Source organism: Lithobates pipiens, unplaced genomic scaffold (assembly GCF_037356315.1).
Source record: "Lithobates pipiens isolate NorthernLeopardFrog02 unplaced genomic scaffold, aLitPip1_a1.2 Scaffold_13, whole genome shotgun sequence".
Taxonomy (NCBI): Eukaryota; Metazoa; Chordata; class Amphibia; order Anura; family Ranidae; genus Lithobates; species Lithobates pipiens.
The window spans coordinates 168,400,071-168,422,137 of NW_027507718.1; the positions used below are offsets into that span (position 1 = coordinate 168,400,071).

Below are 22,067 nucleotides of genomic sequence, written 5' to 3' on the forward strand. Positions count from 1 at the left end.
TGTGAGAGTTCTAAAGGCACCGGGGGGTTGAGCTTATGAAAATTGATGGCCAGGCGAATGCACCAGGGTATCAGAAAATACTGACAGACAATTTGCATTTTTCTGTACGAGAGCTGCGCATGGGATGCTCCTGGACATTTCTGCACAACAATGACCCCAAGCACAAGCCCAAGTGAACCCCCCAGTAGTTAAAGAAGAAAAGGGTGAAGGTTCTAAGGTGGCCAGTCTCCTGACCTTAATATCATTGAGCCACTCTGGACAGATCTCAAAAGTGCAGCTCATACAAGATAACCAAAGACTTTATGACCTGGGAGGCATTTTTCCAAGATGAATAGTCAGCTATATCACCTGCATTAATTCAGGGCCTCAGACAACTATTAAAAAAAGTCAGCAAAGGGGCAATACACAGTATTAAGAACTAAGGGTATGCAGACTTTTGAACAGGGGTCATTTAATTTACTTGTTGCCATGTTTTAGGATTGTGCCATTCTTTTATGGCCTACAGTTGAATATAAATCCGATAAGAAATAAAAGAAATGTGTTTTGCCTGTTCGCTCATGTTTTCTTTAACCGCTTCCTGCCCACCCTATAGCCGAATGACGGCTATAGAGCAGGCGCTTTTGTCCGGGAGGCCGTCCCTGGACGACCTCGTGTTTACTTCAGCAATGCGCGCCGCCGCAAGCGCGCATCGGGAAAGTTGTGCGTTTGCCGTGTCCCCCGGAGACAGGCAAACACAGATCGCTGTAAACAGCCAATCACAGTGGTCGTTTACAGCGCGATCGGCGTGTCCATTGTGAGATGATCTCATATGTAAACATATGAGATCATCTCTCAGCACCGCTCTCCCTCCTCACACAGACAGCGTGTGAGAGGGGAGAGATGAACGGCTGCAGCGGCTGTAAGTGAAAAAAGGTTAAAAAAAAGTGCCATCCTCCCCCCAGTGCCACCTGTTAGTGCTATCTGTCCCCGGTGCCACCCGTCGTCGGTGCCACCCGTCGTCGGTGCCACCCGTCGTCGGTGCCACGTATTAGTGCCACCCGTCGTCGGTGCCACGTATTAGTGCCACCCGTCGTCGGTGCCACGTATTAGTGCCACCCGTCGTCGGTGCCACGTATTAGTGCCACCCGTCGTCGGTGCCACGTATTAGTGCCACCCGTCGTCGGTGCCACGTATTAGTGCCACCCGTCGTCGGTGCCACGTATTAGTGCCACCCGTCGTCGGTGCCACGTATTAGTGCCACCCGTCGTCGGTGCCACGTATTAGTGCCACCCGTCGTCGGTGCCACGTATTAGTGCCACCCGTCGTCGGTGCCACGTATTAGTGGCACCCGTCGTCGGTGCCACGTATTAGTGGCACCCGTCGTCGGTGCCACGTATTAGTGGCACCCGTCGTCGGTGCCACGTATTAGTGGCACCCGTCGTCGGTGCCACGTATTAGTGGCACCCGTCGTCGGTGCCACGTATTAGTGCCACCCGTCGTCGGTGCCACGTATTAGTGCCACCCGTCGTCGGTGCCACGTATTAGTGCCACCCGTCGTCGGTGCCACGTATTAGTGCCACCCGTCGTCGGTGCCACGTATTAGTGGCACCCGTCGTCGGTGCCACGTATTAGTGGCACCCGTCGTCGGTGCCACGTATTAGTGCCACCCGTCGTCGGTGCCACGTATTAGTGCCACCCGTCGTCGGTGCCACGTATTAGTGCCACCCGTCGTCGGTGCCACGTATTAGTGCCACCCGTCGTCGGTGCCACGTATTAGTGCCACCCGTCGTCGGTGCCACGTATTAGTGCCACCCGTCGTCGGTGCCACGTATTAGTGCCACCCGTCGTCGGTGCCACGTATTAGTGCCACCCGTCGTCGGTGCCACGTATTAGTGCCACCCGTCGTCGGTGCCACGTATTAGTGCCACCCGTCGTCGGTGCCACGTATTAGTGCCACCCGTCGTCGGTGCCACGTATTAGTGCCACCCGTCGTCGGTGCCACGTATTAGTGCCACCCGTCGTCGGTGCCACGTATTAGTGCCACCCGTCGTCGGTGTCACGTATTAGTGCCACCCGTCGTCGGTGTCACGTATTAGTGCCACCCGTCGTCGGTGTCACGTATTAGTGCCACCCGTCATCGGTGTCACGTATTAGTGCCACCAGTGTCCCGTATAAGTGCCACCAGTGTCACGTATAAGTGCCACCAGTGTCACGTATAAGTGCCACCAGTGTCACGTATAAGTGCCACCAGTGTCACGTATAAGTGCCACCAGTGTCACGTATAAGTGCCACCAGTGTCACGTATAAGTGCCACCAGTGTCACGTATAAGTGCCATCAGTGTCACGTATAAGTGCCATCTGTCATCAGTGTCACGTGTCATTGTCCTGGTGCTCCAGGGCCTTCAAAAGTGTAATAGGTAGTCAACAAGTTAGATGTGTAATTTATGCTCCTAGAACACCTGATGGCGCTCCCTGCATGTTGGGCCTCTCTATGTGGCCAGGCTGTGAAAAAGTCCCACACATGTGGTATTGTAATACTCAGGAGGAGTAGCATAATTTTTTGGGGGGTGTCATTTGTGGTATACACATGCCATGTGAGAAAAATAACCTATTACAATGATAATTTTGTGGAAAAAAATAAAAAATCTTAATTTTGCAAAGAATTGTGGGAAAAAAATGACAACATCAAAAAGCTCACTATGCCTCTTACTAAATACCTTGGCATGTCTACTTTCCAAAAAGGGGTCATTTGGGGGGTATTTGTACTTTCCTGGCTTGTTCGGGTCGCAAGAAGTGAGATAGACCACCAGTACATCAGATGTAATCAATTTTGTGCGATTCGCACCACAGTTTGTAGACTCTCTAACTTTCACAAAGACCAAATAATATCCACTAATTTGGGTTATTTTTACCAAAGATATGTAGCAGTATAAATTGTGGTCAAAATGTATAAAGAAAAATTAATAATTTGCATAATTTTGTCACAGAAACAAAGAAATATGCGTTTTTTTTTTCAAAATTTTCAGTCTTTTTTCATTTATGGCGCAAAAAAGAAAAACCCCAGAGGTGATCAAATACCACCAAAAGAAAGCTCTATTTGTGGTACAATGTTGCATGACTGAGTAATTATCATTCAAAGTGTGAGAGCACCAAAGCTGAAAATTGGTCTGGGCAGGAAGGGTGTTTAAGTGCCCAGTAAGCTAGTGATTAAAGATGATACATACTGTATATTACCAATTTTCCAAGGGTATGCAAACTTTTGAACACAACTGTATATGGGTCCAACAGTGTGTTGTTTAACATGTTTGTGCTGTTCATTTTTCTATTACTGCCAGTTGACCTTACCTTTGTCGATCTTGTTTTGCTAAAAACATTCCAGAACCTTAATGTTTCATCTCCGGCACCTGTAACAATGGCTTCACCGTCTGGGGACATAGCCTGTGGTGAGAAAAGAATTACAGCGCGAAACTGAATATTTCCACACTTAAAGTACATCATTCATTCATGTTCAAGTGATCTGATTACCAAATAGACATAATTTAAAGTAATTGTAAGACCTCTCATATACCCAGAGAAGTGACTGGCCTCAGGTTACATAAAATAAGTTGTTCCTGTCTAGCTGCAGCTCTTTCTTCTCTACAGCCAAAGTGCTGAATTTTAACGTTTTTCTGAGAGTTCAGAAAAAAGGGGGTGGCGAGCTTAAGTTAGACTATGCGCTCAGTGATTAGAGCTCCGACAGCTGATTGGAGGGGAAGGGATAAACCCTTTCCACATACACAGAAACAGAGCTGAAGCTGTCAATCAGCTGGAGGTCCCTCCTCCTCTCACCTTTTTTCTCTTGGTGTCAGGAAAACTTGTCAGAAGTGCTTCATGCTGATAAAGGAACAAAGCAGTAGACAAAAGGGACACTTTTTGCTCCTAATTGAGACACGTACACACTATAGAAGGATATGCTTTGTTCACATTTTAAGGTTTACAACCACTTTAAAGTAAAATAGTAAACTAGTGCCTCTCTAGATGACTAAAGATAAACAACCAAATTTACAGATTAAAATACCCCAACAACAAAAATGGAATATATTATTGTTTATCAGTCCTTAGTGCCTGTTCACACTAGCGCGATGCCAGACATATAGCGCATGGCTGTTCACATTACATGCAATGTCAGCCATACAGATAGTATGGCTGATATCGCACCGCATTCGGTCCAAACACGCACAGGACCCTTTTTTCTGTTTGGACCAGAATCGGATCGCATTTGTGTTCACACATATGCGTTCCGATTCATGTCCAAACTGTCAGTTCGCAGTGCGATATGTGAGCTGAAATGGGGGTGTCGTTAACATATAATAATGACACTCCCTATCAAATCGCATATGGCAGTGTGAACTGCCGTGTGTGTCAAGTGCGATGCGGGAACCTGCAGTTGATTCGCAGGGTTCTCGCATCGCACTAGTGTGAATCGGCACTTAGATGTGGTGGTTGTTTACTTTTTATTTTCAGGCTAAACGCAGTCTGGCATTTCACGTGTAGCATTCAAAGTTCATCAAATTTTTTTACTTCTTACCCATCTTGCTATTTAAAAGTGCAAATTCTGCCAAAGAGTGTTTTAAACGTTTCAACACAATGGGAAAGCATTACATGTCAGATTTTTTTCTGTCAAAGAATCGAAAAAAAAATTCCCACTTTAAAAGTAACATTACTGTCTTTGCAGAGGACACCAAGATATGCAGTGGAATAACGTCCTTACAGGATGTCTCCAATTTACAAGCCGACCTCAATACACTGTCTAATTGGGCGACTATGTGGCAGATGAGGTTTAATGTTGAGAAAAGTAAAGTTATGCACTTGGGGGGGCCAAGAATATGCATGCATCATACATACTAGGGGGAGTACAACTGGGGGAATCCATAGTGAAGGATCTGGGGGTTTTGGTAGATCATAAGCTCAACAACAACATGCAATGCCAAGCTGCTGTTTCCAAAGCGAGCAAAGTCCTTTCTTGTATTAAGAGGTATGGACCCCAGAGAGAGATACAATTTTGCCCCTGTTCAAATCATTAGTAAGACCTCACCTGGAATATGCAGTTCAGTTTTGGGCACCAGTTCTCAAAAAGGATATCGGGGAACTGGAGAAAGTGCAGAGAAGGGCAACCAAACTGATAAGAGGCATGGAGGAGCTCAGCTATGAGGAAAGATTAGAGGAACTAAATTTATTCACTCTTGAGAAGAGGAGAATAAGGGGGGATATGATCAACATGTTCAAATATATTAGGGGTCCATATAGTGAACTTGGTGTTGAGTTGTTCTCTGTACGGTCAACCCAGAGGACACGGGGGCACTCTTTACGTCTAGAGCAAAAGAGATTTCATCTTCAAGTACGGAAAGGTTTCTTCACAGTTAGAGCTGTGGAAATGTGGAATAGACTCCCTGCAGAGGTGGTTCTGGCCAGCTCAGTAGATTGCTTTAAGAAAGGCCTGGATACTTTCCTGAATGTACATAATATAACTGGGTACTAACATAGGTAAAGTTGATCCATGGAAAATCCGATTGCCTCTTGGGGGATCAGGAAGGAATTTTTTTCCCCTGCTGTAGCAAATTGGAGCATGCTCTGCTGGGGTTTTTTTTAGCCTTCCTCTGGATCAATTGTGGGCATAAAATTGGGTATTTGGATTGTAAGATTACTTTTTATTTTATTTGTTTTTAAGGTTGAACTGGATGGACTTGTGTCTTTTTTCAACCCAACTATGTAAATCTAGTTTTTATTAGAGTTGGGCTGTTATATATGCAACTGTAAAGTGAAAATTCAGTAGCTGCTAAAACCCATTTAAGGGGGGGGGGTTCGGCCATCACCCCCAAATGCCGCACAATATTATGTTAAATTGTAGGTTTTTACGTCAAAAAGGAAATTATAACAGAAAATTATATTTGGTTTAAGAAAAATGTTTTAAATATTTATCTGTACACTAGATGGGCAAGTTTCTTGCATAATCAAACAGGAAATGCTCAGAATGTTAAAACAAAGATTGTCTTACTTGAATTTTTTTACAAAAAAAATGCACTTACAAGATAAAGGACTCTGTAGGAGTGTCCAGTGAGCTTTGCCACTTGTGTTAGAGATGGGTATTTCCATACAAGTATCTGGTTCTGAGAATAGCCATGGGTGCTCACCTGTTTATAACATAAAAAAAAGCGATATATGAGTCTACAATATTAACTCTTAAGATAAAGTAGAGCCATAACTTGAGCTCATTCTTGTTCTTAAGCTATTGTGAAATTTATATATATAAATATATAAAGATTTATATATATGTATATATATATATACACACACACACACACACACACACATATACATACACACACACACACATATACATACACACACACACACACACACACACACACACACACACACACACATATATATATATCCCCCCCCCCCCCACTTCTATGATTCGGTCATCTGTTCATTCTTGATCGAGCTATGGAACGATAGTTCCCTATTTAATGCAGATATGGGTTTGCTGTTGTGGAACTTCCACTATACTCTTGTGCTATTGAGCACCCTTTCAGCCTTTTGGTATAATGCATGTTACTTAATCCACGTTTACTGCATTTCCCCAGTAAACAGACCTGACCATGCTTATGTCCTCATCTCAGCACGACTGCCCCCTTCCTGGGCAGAGGCCCTTGCTTTTATTCACGCACAAAGGAAGCCCCAAACAGGAAGCCCTGCCCCAACAGCTAATCGCTTCCCCCACAGGATGCAACAACACAGCCTGTGACAATCAACACAGGATATGAGTTTATACAACAACCAATCACTACTGTTCCTGCCAATGGCAGCTTATCTGCAGGTGTACGTCATGGCACCTCAAATATGTTGATCAGGCATACAGGGGTGACACGAGCGCACATTCGCTAAACCGATAATGTCTTTGCAGAGTGAACACAGAGGGCCTTTCGCCAGCAGACATATCCTCACTCTGCAAACACCTCTCTCCAATAGGAAGCTTTCCACAACCAAATGGACCTCAACCGGCGTCCGTCTGCTCCAGTCAGCTCTTTTGAGCGGGTTGTGGGAGAACACTATATGACAATACATATTAGAATAAATCTTCATAAAATTTCCACAACACTGTTCCTGATAGTTGCCATCATGATTTACTTTACATATATGCAGGTTTGGATATATCAATGTTCCTTTGATATGTTTGTATTTTCTTGACTTGCTCTGACATTTATTATTGTGTCTTATTATACTAGGGCTGCAACTAATGATTATTTTCATAATCGATTAGTTGTCCGATTATTGTTTCGATTAATCGATTAATCGGTTAATAACCTTAAAAAAAGTGAGGTGTATAATTTAGTTAATATGTAAAGTTTAAAAAAAAGGCAATTTATTCTTGAATATCTCTATGCAGTAGTAAATATAAATAACCAAATATATGGTTAAGGGGCAAAATATCGAATCTACTCTGAGAATAACAGACTGAAGAGATATACTGTATATATATTAGAGGGGATATATACTGTATATACTATTAGAGGAGATATACTGTATATACTATTAGAGGAGATATACTGTATATACTATTAGAAGAGAGAGATATTGTATATACCGGTATTATTAGAAGAGATATAGTGTATATACTATTAGAGGCTATATACTATTAGAAGAGATATACTGTATATACTATTAGAGGCTATATACTGTATTAGATACTACATTAGAAGAGAGATAATATGTATATACTATTAGAGGGGATATATACTGCATATACTATTAGAGGGGATATACTGTATAAACTATTAGAGGAGAGATATACTGTATATACTATTAGCCCTTGTACACACGGTCGGAGAATCTGTCGGAATGAGTCTTATCGGACCGTGTCGTCAGATAATCAGACTGTGTGTGGTATGCACCGGACTGATTCCGTCCGAATCTCCGTCCGACCCAATTTTCCAACATGTTGGAAATATTTCCCGACCAACTGGGCCGGACGGACCTAATCCGATCATGTGTAGAGCATTTTGATCGGACCAAGTGCCACGCATGTTCAGATCAAATTCCTACATCAAAGCTATTGGCTACTAGCCTGAATGTAGTCCCATCGTAACGAAATTGCGTCATCACGTTCTGAAAGATCGGATTTTTCGCCAACTTGCCCCGACCGTGTGTATGCAACAGTTTCGGACACAATCGGTCGGACTAAATCCGACGGGCAAAATCCGACGGATTTGGTTGGCAAAATCTCCGACCGTGTGTACATGGGCTTAGAGGAGAGATATACCATTAAAAGGGTCAATATAGTAAATATCAGACTCATTAACGTTAACCCCATTTTGTTACTGGCCGATTAATCGATTATGAAAATAGTAATCGATTAATTTCATAATCGATTAGTTGTCGATTAATCGATTAGTTGTTTCAGCCCTATATTATACCTATAAAAACTCAATAAAAGAGTAAACATAAAAACCTACACGCATCCCATATTGGCAGAAAAACACAGAATTGTTGACATATTTGCAGATTTATTAAAAACGAAAAACTGAAATATCACATTGTCCTAAGTATTCAGACCTTTTGCTCAGTATTTATTAGAAGCACACTTTTGATCTGATACAGCCATAAGTCTTTTTGGGAAAGATGCAACAAGTTTTTCACACCTGGATTTGGGGATCCTCTGCTATTCCTCCTTGCAGATCCTCTCCAGTTCTGTCAGGTTGGATGGTAAATGTTGGTGGACAGCCATTTTTAGGTCTCTCCGGAGATGCTCAATTGGGTTTAAGTCAGGGCTCTGGCTGGGCCATTCAAGAACAGTCACGGCGTTGTTGTGAAGCCACTCCTTCGTTATTTTAGCTGTGTGCTTAGGGTCATTGTCTTGTTGGAAGGTTTTCATCCAGGATATCCCTGTACTTGGCCTCGATTGCAACCAGTCGTCCTGTCCCTGCAGCTGAAAAACACCTCCAAAGCGTGATGCTGCCACCACGCTTCAAAGGTGATGAGCAGTACCTGGTTTTCTCCACACATACGGCTTAGAATTCAGGCCAAAAAGTTCTCTCAGTCTCATCAGACCAAAGAATCTTATTTCTCACCATCTTGGAGTCCTTCAGGTGTTATTGTTTTTGGCAAACTCCAGGCGGGTCACTCTGCCATAAAGCCCCGACTGGTGGAAGGCTGTAGTGATGGTTGACTTTCTACAACTTTCTCCCATATCCCGACTGCATCTCTGGAGCTCAGTCACAATGATCTTTGGGATCTTCTTTACCTCTCTCACCAAGGCTCTCCCGATAGCTCAGTTTGGCCGGACGGCCAGCTCTAGGAAGGGTTCTGGTCATCCCAAACATCTTCCATTTAAGGATTATAGAGACCACTGTGCTTAGGAATCTTAAGTGCAGCAGAGATTTTTTTGTAACCTTGGCCAGATGTGTGCCTTGCCACAATTCTGTCTCTGAGCTCTTCAGGCAGTCCTTTGACCTCATGATTCTCATTCGCTGACATGCACTGTGAGCTGTAAAGTCTTATATAGACAAGTGTGTGGCTTTCCTAATCAAGTCCTGTCAGTATAATCAAACACAGCTGGACTCAAATGAAGGTGTAGAACCATCTCAAGGATCATCAGAAGAAATGGGCAGCAACTGAGTTAAATATATGACTGTCACAGCAAAGGGTCTGAATACTTAGGACCATGTGATATTTCAGTTTTTCTTTTTTAACCACTTCAGCCCCGGAAGAATTTACCCCCTTCCTGACCAGAGCACTTTTTGCGATTCGACACTGTTGCTTTAACTGACAATTGCGCGGTTGTACGACGTGGTTCCCAAACAAAATTGATTTCCTTTTTTCCCCACAAATAGAGCTTTCTTTTGGTGGTATTTGATCACCCCTGCGGTTTTTATTTTTTGCGCTATAAACAAAAAAAAAAAAAAGTACCGGTAATAGTAAATATCCCCCAAAAGTATGTATCAGTTTAGGCCGATACGTGTTCTACATATTTTTGGTAAAAAAAATAAATAAATCGCAATAAGCGAGTGATTGGTTTTCGCAAAAGTTATAGCGTTTACAAAATAGGGGATAGTTTTATGGCATGTGTGTATATATATATATATATATATATACACATACATACACACACACAAAGTAGCTGCTGAGCTTGTTCTAGTCGATGGAAAGATCGGGTTCAGGTAAGTAAAAAGGGGGCTCTGGGGGGCATCTGCAGCACAAAATGTTTTTCACTTTAATGCACAGAATACATTAAGGTGAAAAACCTTGAGACTTTACCTTCAGTTTTCATGCGTCCAGTGTCTCTTTCTGGTAGGTGGTGGTAAAACACTAGTTTGATTAACTATAATAAAGCTGTGTCCCTCTACGGACAATAGAGAAAAGAGGTACGAGTCAAGCACAAAGTATTCTTGCTGAGATTGGCAGGGTACAGTCGAAAGTAAACTTGCTTGCAGGCAGGAAAGGAGCATTTATTGCAAAAAAAAAATTCTGAAATAAAAGCCTTCCAGCTACCAATTTTTTTTAAAACACTAAAGTTACACTTTACATTTTAAAGGTGCTCCCCTGCTGTCTTAATTCACTGCTATAGTCCAGTAATTAAAGGAACAGGGGAACATGCAACGCTTCCACATATTGCAGGGCAACTAGCTCCTCATTCACAAAGTCTTGTCATGTGGAATCTAGGCTGCATAATTTAGGTAAGATTAGAATAATTAAAAAAAAGAGGGCAGCAGGATGGGTACAGAGTTCAAAGCTTAACTAAACCTATTGTTTCCCAAACCAGTTACATTCAAGGCATGCACTGAATAACTGGCCAGTGCTGCTTGTGCTTTCAACCAAACTTTCAAAGCATCCACTAGCTAGTATATTAACTGATCACATGTGCAGCACCATATAAACTTGAAATTGAAAAAGGCCAAGATGGAAGGTTCCATTGTAGTAATAGAAAGGTGTGTATAGTTCTGCTTTAAATGCTGCTGACACTGCCTTCTCTAAAGTACAAGCTGTCTAACAACTTCCCACCTAGGCCTACAGCAGAATGAAGGGTGGGTGGTGGTTCTGTTATTCTGACTGGGTGTCATAGGACATCCAGTCAGAATAACAGAAGCACCAGCCTGGGGCGACGATCGGAGGTGCTGTGTGTCAGTCTGATACACTGAATCTCCGATCGTGGTATGGAGCCTCTGACAGAGGCTCCTTACCATGTGATCAGCTGTGATCTATCACAGCTGATCATCGCATGAACCAGGAAGTGCCGTTAAACGGCATTCCTCCTCGGTACGCTCTGACAGGCAGAGGTGATTGGCGGCTCTCCCTGTCAGGGGGAGGGGAGGGGGGGTGTCTGTTCTGAGAATCAGCACACTGATTATCAGCACAGACCCATCAGATGTGCCACCACAACTGCCAAAATGTGCCCATCAGCTGCCAGTCAGTGCTCCATCAGAATCGGCTTTAGGTGCCTATCTCAGTGCAGCATCAATTCTAAATATCAGTGCCAACTCATCAGTGCCCATCAGTGAAGGAAAAAATAATATTTTAGAACCGAAACACAGGACCAATTTTTTTTTTTCAAAAAACATTTGTAAAAAATGTCTTTTTTAGTTTGTTTAGCAAAAAATAAAGACCCCAGAGGTGATCAAATATCACCAAAAGAAAGCTATTTGTGGGAAGAAAATTATAAAAAATTAGTCTGGGTGCAGTGTTGCATGACCGCGCAATTGTCATTCAAAGTGCGACAGCACTGAAAGATGAATATTGTCCTCGGCAGGAAGAGGGTGAAAGTGGCCAGTATTGAAGTGATCAAGTTAGATCCTCTCATTCTCACTTCCAGGACTTCTCCAGAGCCTCTCCCATCCTCTGGAACTCCCTGCCCCAGAATGTCCGGTCAGCCCCCACCCTGTACGCCTTTACACGATCCCTAAAAACGAATTTATTCAGGGAAGCCCATCTCACATCCATCTAAGAACTGTACCTAAGCCAGCGCCATGAGATTATCCCCCGCAACTATTACTTTTTGTACCACTTCCGGCTCCCTTTAGATTGTAAGCTACACAAGTAGGGCCCTTCTGTATTGAACTGTATGGTAATTGTTCTGTCCCCCCTCTACATTGTAAAGAGCTGCGCAAACTGTTGTGCTATATATACCCTGTATAATAATACATTTCATACTTTTTAAACTTACAAGTTCATTAGCATGTTTTGACCAGGCCAGGTTGCAGACTTGAGAGCCTGTGTCAATGCACTGGAGAGGCTGACCAGTAAGTGTATTCCAGAATCTGATACATCGGTCAGCGGTCCCTCCTCCTGATGCAAGAAGACCATGCTGGTGAGGAGACCACGCAATTGCTTTCACTGCAGCAAGGTGCTCTGTGTACTGTTGGACAGGTGTTAAGCTTGAGTGATTCCATACCAGGAGCTGTGAGAAAAAAAAAAAAAGACCTTTAACAAAAACAGGAAATTCTGTCTATTAAATTACTAATCAATAAAGCTGTGACACAAATTATACCTTGTTGTCATTTCCTCCCGATGCTAGCAACTGATGATCAGTGGACCACTTGAGGCCACAAACTTCTTGCCTGTGACCCTGTAAGCGTCTTTCAGATTGCACAGGTGGTGTGCGAATATCTCTTTGCAAGATCATACGGTCTCTACTCCCGGAGGAAAGCTGATCTGCATTCCAAGCTAAAGCCCCTACCATAGAAAGAGATGAAACGGATTAAAATAGTTGGCTCTAAATTAACTTCTGTAAGTACATTTTGTGGTACACATCCGTGACTAAATTTGTTAGCCAAGAGTAGAAATGCACTTAACATAATAAGCCACCTTACCAACTCTAGCTGTGTGTCCTTCTAAAGTGGACAGTTTCTTTCCTGCTGATGCATCCCAAATCTGAACAAAACCTTTGTGTGTACCCACAGCCACCAGATTCCCCTGGGAAGAAAGCAATTAACATAACATTTTTCTACTGTGTTAACATCAATAAATTCCTTGGTTAATTTAAACTTTCACAAACCCTGTAATATTTTGGGTAATTATACTCACCCTCTCAGACCAACCCACTGATGTCACAGAGTCCCCTTCTACAGATAAATCACACAGTCTTGTCACCTGAAATAAACGATAATGTGAGAGGTTTGTACTTATCGTAAAACTTTCTATTGCGTCAATGAGGGGGCACATTAATTCAGAAACAGTCTAGATATACTGCTGCCTACAGGAGGCTGGGACACTTGACAAAAAGGAAAATTATAAGCAAGCCACTGGCAACCCCAAGATAAATTTTGGAAACGGTCTAATCCAGAAATGCCTGCTGGATCAATGCCTGAATCCAAACCAGATAGGGTAAAGTCCTAGCAAGATAGAGAACTGTCACCATGGGAGGCCACAGAGGATCAACCTAGTGCTTCAGACCAAAACAGACATCATACTGCCAAAGAGAATACTACTACCTAAAAAGCCCTGTGTCTGAACACATTACATGAAAAGGTAAAAAGCTAGATCAATGACCTGATGTGTTACAAAAAAAGACAAACCACTAGAACAGGTCCTAAAATAATAGATCTGCAGAGGGAACTTTGTAAATCAAAACAGGTCTATAAGAAAAGACCAGGAGGTCAACATGCAAGAGCCCAAGCCTTACATTTCTAACCCTTAGGATTCAGAAAGGGGAGGTTCTATGTGAAAAAAGAAGTTGCTGGGTCAGACAACTAATCTCACAGTGAGAGATCAATGAGATGCAACAGCCCTCATAGTACAATATCCCAAGAGTCCAGTAAACTGACCCTCTTCAAGGAGGGTCATATGAATGTTCCACAACAGGGATGCGAAGGAAAAAAAAAAAAAAAAAAAAAAAAAAAAAAAACCTAGGAGACATAAGGTCCAACGTTTTGAGAAATAAGTGCCACTAGAGGACACCTCAGATTAAATTACTGGGGAAGAGAATAGTAGTCCCTAGAACTGGTCCTTGCTGGCCTTGTAGGTGGGGGGTGTGCCTTAGGCGAGGGATAAAGCCAAGGTGCTCCAAAGTACACTGAAGGTTTTTAACAGTAGTCAAGGATAATAGGATTTTTATAACAGCTTACCTGTAAAATCCTTTTCTTTTGAGGTACATCACTGGACACGGAGTCTCAGTAATTACTGATGGTTTATATAGGGTATCACTAGGTCAGTGATGGCGAACCTTGGCACCCCAGATGTTTTGGAACTACATTTCCCATGATGCTCAACTACACTGAAGAGTGCATGAGCATCATGGGAAACGTAGTTCCAAAACATCTGGAGTGCCAAGGCTTCGCCATCACTGCACTAGTTGATTGGACACTGGCACACCCTAGACAGGAAGTTCAACCCCCTATATAACCCCTCCCCTTACTGGGAGTACCTCAGTTTTGTAGCAAAGCAATATAAAAGTGTATTAGAGGAGGGGAGGGACCTCTGTGTCCTGTGAGTAGCCTCATACAAGGGCCAATAGAAGGACCCTTCTTTGCCCTGACTACCTGAATCAGTCTCTTTATGGCACCGATTTTTGCCTGGTGTAAATATACTCTCTTCTGGGCTGTATCCATTTGTACCAGACCCAAATACTCTAGTCTTCTTATTGGATTTAAAGAGGACTCCTCTAAGTTGAAGTCCCAACCTAAGTATTCCAGGTAGTCGATTGTGGTGACCAAGTTTTGGTCCAAGCGGGCTACCGAACAATCAAGAGCAGGTAGTCTAGGTACGCTATTAGAGTTATACCCTGGGATCTTAATCTGGCTAGAGGAGGAGCCAAGATCTTTGAAAACAGCCGAGGTACAGTGGCTAGCCCAAAAGGCAGAGCTAAAAACTGAAAGTGGCCTCTTTCTACTTTGAAACGCAGATATTTTGGATGAGCAGGGAAAACAGGTACATGCAGGTACGCATCCTTGATGTCTATTGACGCCAGAAGTTCTCCTTGTAGGATGGAGACTACCAATTGGATTGAATCCAATGCGAAAGGACCGTACTTTTAGGAATCGGTTTAGATCTTTGAGATCTAGAATGGGTCCGACATCTCCATTTGGCTTTGGTACAATGAAAAGGTTTGAAAGTTCCCTGCCCTTGCGTGGGAACTACCACAATAACTTTTTTGCGACAAAAGTCGATCCAATGCTAGAAAGAGACTTCTTTTTCTCTGGGTCTTTGGGGACATTTAATCTGAGGAAACAAGAAGAGGGGAATTCTCAGAACTCTAATTTGTAACCTAGAGAGTTATTGTGGAGACCACACATCTGTCCTGAAAATCCTCCTGCCAGACCCTTGAGAACTTTAGCAGTCTTCCCCCACTCGAGTGACCGGGGGCTCCCCCTTCATAAGGAGGCTTTAGCGTTTTGTCTTGTAGACTTCCTCCCCCAGGACTTTTGTCCCTGGGGTTGACTGAGATTTAACTTTTGACCCCGAAGGAGGAGACCGTCGTGACTGCCTGGAGCCTGATGCCTCTGGCACTGGAGAAAGAGACCGTTTAGAGGGACGCCTACTCCTTTTCTCAACTGGCAAAAGGGTGCTTTTCCAACTAGAGATCCTTTGGCTACAATCCAAATCCTCCCCGAACAGTCTTGCACCACGAAAGGGAAACCCAACCAGGAGCTTCTTACATGGCGATTCGGCTGACCAATTTTTCAACCATAAGATTCTACGCGTATGTACCAACCCAAGCATAAGGCGAGAGTTCTGGAGGATAGAATCTCTGATTGCGTCAACAGCAAAACACAAACCAACTGGTAGGTTGGCCAACCCATGGGCTTGCTGTTCAGGTAAAACTTTTAGCACCTGTTTAACATGGTCTCTCAAATATTGACAAACTCCAATTGCTGCCTCTGTAGGTTGAGCCACTGATCCTGCCAAGAAGAAAATGTTTAACAGGAATTCCAATTTTTTATCAGTTGAATCCCTAAGCATCTGTGTGTTGTCAACAGGACAAGCCAGACTTAGTTACGGGGGATATGGCGGCCTCAATTGCCGGTATACCCCACATCTTAGTAAAATCTTCCTCAATAGGATAGAGTGTTGAAAACTTTTTAGGAGGGAAAAAATGTTTATCTGGGTGATCCCACTCAGAATAGATAAGCTTTTCCAGTAAACTATGAACGGAAAAGCATGTGCAGTTTGAGGAGGCTTCAGTGTTCAAGAGGAGGGTTCTTTAACGGATTCAGATACGGGCAACTTAAAGTTGGAGCAGACCAATCCAGCAACAATTTGCACCAACACCTTCTCATCTTGAGAAGCTGAAGAGGGCCCTCCACTTGATGATTCCTCAGAAGAGGAATCATCAGTCTCATCCCGGTCTTATGAGGGAGATTCCTCTCCTCCCCCCCCCCCCCCCCCCCCTCCCCGAGTTACTCTATTTGAGGGTCCTGGCGGAGGGGGACCTAGTGCGTTTTCTTCCACCGAGTGAAAATGTGATTAAGGCCACTAATCTTTATTCTTTTTTTTAATCACTTTTTATTTGTTTTCTTTAATCATATCCATTAATACAATATACATTCTTTCCATTTTCTTTTTCTTTATCCCTTTACCCATGTACACCCCAGAAGAAGAAGGAAAAAAAAAAAAAAAAAAACACGACCCACATTTTAAGTGTAATAATTCTCTCTTCCCTTCCCCCCCTCCCCCCGCTCCCTATTTTATCTTCATTGAGTAACATTTCCAACCTTCCCAAATATCATTAAATTCATCTTGTTTATTTCTAATTATATGTAACCATTTCTCGGCTTCCATTATTCTATCTACTTCCTTTTTCCATTCTAATACTGTGGGGCATTTGGTCTGCTTCCAGTACCTAGGTATCAGTACCTTCGCTGCGTTCAATAGATGTGGTGTGATGCTTCTTTTATATACTTTACTTGCTAATGGCATCCCGTGGAACAGAAAATGATCAATTGAGAAATCTATAGGCTTCAGAGTCAACCTCCTGATCCACGGGGCCACTGCCTCCCAAAATTTTTTAATCTTGGGGCACGTCCACCAAATATGGAGATATGTGCCTTTCTGCACACATCCCCTCCAACATCTTTCATCCGCTTTCGGGAACATTTGTATTAAACGTGCTGGGGTACGATACCATCTAATTAAAAATTTGTATGTCATCTCCTGAATTTGGGAGCTAATAAAGGAGCCATGTGTTACTTTTATCATCCTTTGTATTTGTGCAGTCGTAAACTTCTGCCCAATTTCTCTCTCCCATTCTCTTATATAATAAGGTATTGCCATGTTCATCGTCTTAAGTATCAGTTTATACATCCTAGATAATACATGTTTAGCCTCAGGATTATTTATACACCATGATTCAAACGTGGTAATAGAGTCCAGTGACCTCATCATATTTTTCCTTTTATTAAAAAAAAAACTCTATTATTTGGAGATACCTCCATGTGGCCATTGGAATTTCCCCCCATGTCGATACCAATTCTGTTATGGGTACCACCACACCCTTTGGGGCTATTCTAGCACATGTAGCCCCTCCCTCTCTATTCCAACTCCCTAAATTCCTCCCATCCTCCCCTGGGCAGAACCAAGGGTATCCTTCTATTGGTGTTAGAGGGGATATCATAGGGGCAAATTTGCCCTGAATATTCAACTTATCCCATATTGATAATGTTGACTTCGTTAACGGTGATATCCACTCCGATAACCCTCTATTCGCAGTTGGTATCCACGGGGCCCCCTCTAACTTCCTACCTGCTATCGTTTTTTCCAAATTCACCCATTTCTATTTGAGGAGTCATGACGCCAATTCATTATTCTTACTAGAGCTACCGCTTTATAATATATATTTATATCTGGTAATCCAAACCCCCCCTCCAGTTTTGATCTCCTTAGTGTGTCATATGACACCCTAGGGTGTTTATCCCCCCACACAAACTTTGAAAGGGCCTCTCTCACTTGCCTAAAAAAAGAATGTGGGAGTGTCACAGGTACTGTTGATAATACATAAATAATTCTTGGCAGCACATTCATTTTGATAACATTCACTCTTCCAAACCACGTCAGAGAAAGACCCTTCCAACTTTGTAGGTATTTTATTACTTTTTTTAATAGGGGGTCATAATTTAATTCATATAGCTTTTTTAAATTAGGCGTTATATGTATCCAAGTATACCAATGATTCTGGACTCTAGATAAAGGGGAAGTTTAATTGTATGTGGGATCTCATCTTACTGGGAACATGGATTGGCATCATGGGTGATTTCCCAAAATGTATTTTGAAGTTAGACAGATGACCAAATCTGTCCACCTCCTGCATCAACTCTCTTAGTGAGTCCTTGGGATTGGAGAGATAGAACAGAAGGTCATCCGCATATGCGGAGACCTTGTGCTCTACTGCTCCAATCCGAATCCCCGTGACTCCCCCCCCCCATGTCTTCCTAATCATACATAAAAAAAAGTTCCAGAACTAGAGCAAACAACATTATGTTAACATACTCCGACAACCCCCCATTCACCTTGATCCTTGCTATGGGGCTGTTATATAATGCCATCACCCATCCCATCATACGTTCTTCCAGTCCCACCTCCCTCAGGACCTCGGACATAAAGATCCAATTAACTTGATCAAATGCCTTCTCAGCGTCCATCGACAATACTACCCTCGGTATTTTATCTGGTCCATTTTGCGCCCAAAGCAAAATGTGTAAGGCTCTGATGGTATTGTCTCTGGTTTCATGACCTTTTATAAATCCTGTCTGGTCCAAATGGACTATTTTTGCTACATGTTCTTGCATTCGAAGGGCCAGTATTTTAGATAGGATCTTCATGTCCGAGTTCAACAGGGAGATGGGCCTGTAGTTCACACACAGTAGTGGGGGTCCTTCTCCCCCCCCCCTTTGGCAATACTTTTATATATGCCAATAGCGCCTCCGGTGGTAAGGGGTTCGATATTTTAATCGAATTAAAGTAATTACATAGGGGGGCGACTTAAAATTGGCAGAAATCTTTTATAATATATATTTGTGAAGCCATCCGGTCCTGGACTCTTACCCAACGCTAAATTCATCATCACCCTATTTAGCTCTTCTTCTGTAATTAATTTGTTCCATTTCCCCCAGTGCTTGTTTCGGGATAGTAGGCAGTTCCGCTGCTCCTAAATATTCTCAAATTTTTTTTTTCCTTTCCTCTAATCCCCCCTCCCCATTCCTCACTGGGCTCGGTTCTATATTATACGACGACTTATAATACTTATGAAATTATGCTGTAATTTTCTGGGTGTATTATTTGTTTGTTATTCACTACCAAGTTATGGACATGCTTTAATTCTTGTTGTCTCTAACTGTCTGGCTAGTAACTTTCCTCCTTTACTCCCTTGCTCGTAGAAACGGTGTGCGTAATACCTTTGCTTACTTTTCACTTTTAGATCTAGGCATTGGACTAATTTCAATCGTAATTCCTCCAATCTATTCACCCTCTACCAGTTGTAGATTATTTTTGTGTTTCATTTCTAATTTGTGTATTTCTTCTAAAAGTTCCTCTATTTCTTTTTTGCCGTTCCTTTTTGATATGTGAACCCTGCGCAATCAATTCCCCCTCATTACTGCCTTATGGGCCTCCCCACACCACCTGGTCAGACATCACCTGGAACATTGTCTTCAAAATAATTATATAATTTTTCAAAAACTCTTTTATCATCCAATATATTTTCATTTTAACGTCACGTTTTCCCTTTACTCCCTACCATTCTCAAACTTAATTCTATTGGAGTGTGATCTGAGATTGTGATTGTAGTGTCATCCAACTATCTACCAATTGTAACATTCTTAGACTCTTTAAGTGTCTCTGTGCTCTAAATGATAATGGTGTTTTGCCAGATGATGTGTCCATCTCAGGATCTAATGTGAGGTTAAAATCTCCTAATATTAATATCCCCTCCCTAAACTTCCCTAATTTTTTCAATGTTTTGATAAAAAATCCACTGTGCAATTATTACGGGCATAAATTGATGCCCCCCCCCCCCACCCTGTTGACTTCTTCTGGTTATAGAGAGAGAGGGGAGAGAGAGAGAGGGGAGAGGAGAGAGAGGGGGAGAGGAGAGAGAGGAGAGAGGAGAGAGAGGAGAGAGGAGAGAGAGGGGAGAGGAGAGAGGAGAGGAGAGGAGAGAGAGGGGAAAGAGAGAGAGAGGGGAAAGAGAGAGAGAGGGAAAGGAGAGAGGGGAGAGAGAGAGAGAGGGGAGAGAGAGAGAGAGAGAGGGGAGAGAGAGAGAGAGAGAGGGAGAGAGAGAGAGAGAGAGAGAGAGAGAGAGAGAGAGAGAGAGAGAGAGGGAGAGAGAGAGAGGGAGAGAGAGAGAGGGAGAGAGAGAGAGAGGGAGAGAGGGAGAGAGGGAGAGAGGGAGAGAGGGAGAGAGGGAGAGAGGGAGAGAGGGAGAGAGGGAGAGAGGGAGAGAGGGAGAGAGGAGGAGAGAGAGAGAGAGAGGAGAGAGAGAGAGAGAGAGAGAGAGAGAGAGAGAGAGAGAGAGAGAGAGAGAGGAGAGCGAAGAGAGGGAGAGAGAGCGAAGAGAGGAGAGAGAGCGAAGAGAGGAGAGAGAGCGAAGAGAGGAGAGAAGAGCGAAGAGAGGAGAGAGAGCGAAGAGAGGAGAGAGAGAGAAGAGAGGAGAGAGAGAGAAGAGAGGAGAAGAGAGAGAGAGAGAGGAAGAGAGCGAGCGAGCGCGAGAGAGAGAGCGAGAGAGAGAGAGCGCGAGAGAGAGAGCGCGAGAGAGAGCGCGCGAGCGAGCATTAAAAAAAAAAAAAAAAGAAGAAGAAGGAAAGAGAGCTAGGAACAGGCAGATAACACCGGTAGCACACTGGGCAGGATTGCAGGACAGGGCAGATCCCTTCCCATTTTTAGGAAATGTAATACTTAAAAGGGAATTCCCCCATTCCCCCCCATCCCGCCTACCGCCCCCCCCCCATATTCCCCCCCATTACTCCGGCCTCCACCTGCCCCTCCCCCCAATCCTCCCCCACTCCCTAATTTATCCTCTGCCAGCATCCATTTCCATCTTTTATCATATCTTCTTCCCTCCTCCTCCTCCTCCTCTCCTGGGTACTTGATTACATTACTCCGGGCGCTGCATGGGGGATTTAATACTATTCAATCTCCAATCTACAAAGTCCACTGCTGGTAGGCCTAGTATCTCCGTAAAGTTCTTTAAATCATCCTTCGTCCTGAGGACTGCTGTCTTTCCGTTTCGTGAGGCCGTTATCCGAAAAGGAAAGCCCCACCTATATTTCACCTCCGTGGTTTGCATCACCTCCAATAGGGGCCGGACAGTCCTACGTTGCATTAGTGTGCGGTATGATAGGTCTGGAAATAGGGAAATCTGGCAACCTTCGAACTCTATATTAGAATTGTTACGGGCTACTTTCATAATTGCTTCTTTCATAGTGTACTTATGTAATTTGCAAATGTCGTCTCGGGGTCTGTGCATACTCTGGGAGGATTGAGACAGGGACCGATGTATCCTGTCTATTTCCACCTTTTCTGTTGTCAATGCCCCAGCATCTGGTTAAACAATTCTGTCACTGTCTGTAATAAGTCCACACCCCCTTTGGCCTCGGCCAAGCCTCTTATACGGATATTTTGCCTTCGATCCCTATTTTCTTGATCGTCCAATTGGTCTAATAGTGAATTTATTACTCCTTCATGGTGTTTTACCAACTCTTGTGTGTCCGCCACTGCCAGTTTAATGCCATCTTGGTCTGTCTCCACCTCTTCCACTCTATGTCCCAGGGCTACTATATCCTCTCTCAATCCACCCATCATTTGTTTACATGATAGCTCTACTGCTGCAATTAATGATTGTATATCAGTTTTTGTAGGGAGAGTTCTCAATAGTTCCCTTAGTTCTTTATCCATTGTCACCCCTATTACCTCTGATCGGGACACTATTTGCTCTAATGAGGGACTCTGTGCCAGTAATGTGGGTTGTAATATAGCTTGTGGTGTTTGTTTTCTTATATCCCTTCCTGGGGATCCTTCTGGGGACTTATCGGGGGTCAGACCACCTGCTCCCCCCTCGAGTGTTCTCCCTTCACAGTCCGCCCATCGTTTATTTTCTTTTAAGGAGTCTACCTTTCTCACCCCTT

General features: G+C 43.3%; 1 protein-coding gene across 1 annotated transcript in view; it reads right to left on the bottom strand.

Moving 5' to 3' along the window:
- FZR1 (fizzy and cell division cycle 20 related 1) overlaps positions 1-22,067 on the bottom strand; it is a 119,393-nt gene that overhangs the window by 17,563 nt on the left and 79,763 nt on the right. The window contains exons 8-13 of the mRNA XM_077475825.1: positions 13,039-13,104; positions 12,825-12,927; positions 12,503-12,687; positions 12,179-12,412; positions 6,045-6,149; positions 3,325-3,417 (exon numbers count right to left, since the gene is read on the bottom strand). Coding sequence (XP_077331951.1) covers positions 3,325-3,417; positions 6,045-6,149; positions 12,179-12,412; positions 12,503-12,687; positions 12,825-12,927; positions 13,039-13,104 — 786 coding nt within the window. The remainder of the gene's footprint in view (positions 1-3,324; positions 3,418-6,044; positions 6,150-12,178; positions 12,413-12,502; positions 12,688-12,824; positions 12,928-13,038; positions 13,105-22,067) is intronic.